General features: G+C 41.5%; 1 protein-coding gene across 3 annotated transcripts in view; it reads left to right on the forward strand.

Annotated features, from left to right (window-relative positions):
• ZNF512 (zinc finger protein 512) overlaps nucleotides 1–1,944 on the forward strand; it is a 25,081-nt gene that overhangs the window by 7,751 nt on the left and 15,386 nt on the right. For all 3 annotated transcript variants that reach the window (XM_009326902.1, XM_009326900.1, XM_009326901.1), the window contains one exon: nucleotides 559–642. In XM_009326902.1, the coding sequence (XP_009325177.1) occupies nucleotides 559–642 (84 nt within the window). The remainder of the gene's footprint in view (nucleotides 1–558; nucleotides 643–1,944) is intronic.

Consider the following 1,944-nt stretch of genomic DNA (forward strand, 5'->3'; position numbering starts at 1 on the left):
ATGTGAAGTAATTCTTTTGCTCTAACGCAGGGTCACACTTGGAGTGCTGTTTCCAGCAGTGGGCACTGTAGTTCAGGAAATGTGTGGACCAACTGAAGAGAACAGGGACGAGACGAGAGCAAAAAGCATAACCCATGAAAAAATACTGAAACAATAAGAGTTGTTTAGTCTAAAGAAAACAGGAATGAGCAGAGGAATGGGACTGTCCATTTGGTTGTCAACAAGTCATTAGGTTGGCTCAGCCATATTGTGGACAGAAGATGTTTCAGTGTGAAGAGTTCCCATCCCCTGAGCTTTGGGTATGAACAACCATACAGATTACAAATATCTGGATGGGACTAATGCCTGCAGCTGTAAATAGCTATGCATGTTGAAAGGGAGTAGGGAACATAATCTTGAAATTCCTTAAAAAAACCAAACCAAACCATTGAACATTTCTGAATGAGTAGCTTTGAGACAGCAGACTAAATCGCAGCCTCCTAGCAAAAAAATCTCGCTTTTTTGTGACAAGGCTAGCAGAATTAAGTCTTCTGGTCTTTCTTGTTTGTGTTATAACAGGAAAAAAACAGCAAGATGGAACACAACAAAACTCCAAAATGAAAGGCCACTGTGTTCAGAAAGAACCGGAAACCTGTGGCACAGGTAAGAAGAAGAAGAAGCAGTTGCTCAGAATTGTTTATAAAGCAGCTAAAAGATAAATGTGATTCTAGGATTTGAGTCTGAGCAACAGCTGTGTTTCTGGTGTTTCCATTTTGTTGTTCACTTTACTGTTGACAAGGAAGAACTGGCTGCTGTCCTTTTGGCACTGTGTCAGTAATGCAGAGCAAGATTGGAGGGACTGCATGCTGCCTAACAGTGTAGTTCCACATGGTTTTACCACTGCATAATGGAACAGTGAAGGGGGAATCACTTTTTGAACTGAGCGAAAGCCTGTTAAAATAGTTTCGCTATAAAACTCATAAAAATATTTATACTTTTTTGCTCAGCAGAATATGTTTGCAGGAAAAACTCTGTAGCTGTTGCTGCCAAATCACCTCTTCTGGTAACCTGGTAGCCAGAGACCCAAGCACTCCACCCTAGAAAAATAACATTAGCCTTGACTCAGCAAATGGAATGACTTGGTATGTGTAGCTCACAACACTCATTAAATACCCCAGTTTTCTGCCAAGTGCTGTTTGATTCACAGACTTTTGCCCCAGCCACCTGGGGGGAGGGACAACCCCTGCCTGTTATTACTGGGCAAAGAGGAAAACCTTTAGATCTTTTTGTGATAAGAATTCAAGCAGATGGCTGCTAAGCCACTTTCTTCCCAGAACCCCTTTCAGTAATTTATAATCCTTGTGGATTATGCCAAGCTTTTGCTTGGCATTTCAAAAAGAGGCCAGGAACTGGAAACCATGCCACACAGGGTACTTTTCCCTGGCTGTTGAGTAACTTGGCCTGGTGGTGCAGCTATGTTCACTTTCAGTGCGAAAACTGCTGGCTAACGTAAGTGGAGTTCTAAAGATTTGGTTAGTAGAACTGAACCGTGGACTTTGAAACTGTTCAGTCACATCTGTGACTACTTTTACTGTGAAAACCCTTTTGCTGAAAGAAAAGTTTACTCTGCATGCTAAAGTAATAGTGTAATAAAAATGAATGAAGGAAAAATCTCTACTGAACAAGTGGAAGAACGCTCCTCACAAGGGGATGGTAGGATTAAAGAGTTTTATAAAATGATCTTCCAAAAGGAGTGACTGTCACATGACGCATTTAAAGCTGCAAATGAGCTAAACCTATTGAATCATAGAATCATAGAATCATTAAAGGTTGGAAGAGACCTCCAAGATCATCGAGTCCAACCATCAACCCAACAACACCATGCCCACTAAACCATGTCCCTAAGCGCCTCATCTACCCATCTTTTAAATACTTCCAGGGATGGTGACTCAACCACTTCCCTGG

This window comes from Pygoscelis adeliae, unplaced genomic scaffold, assembly GCF_000699105.1.
Source record: "Pygoscelis adeliae isolate BGI_AS28 unplaced genomic scaffold, ASM69910v1 Scaffold487, whole genome shotgun sequence".
Lineage (NCBI taxonomy): Eukaryota > Metazoa > Chordata > Aves > Sphenisciformes > Spheniscidae > Pygoscelis > Pygoscelis adeliae.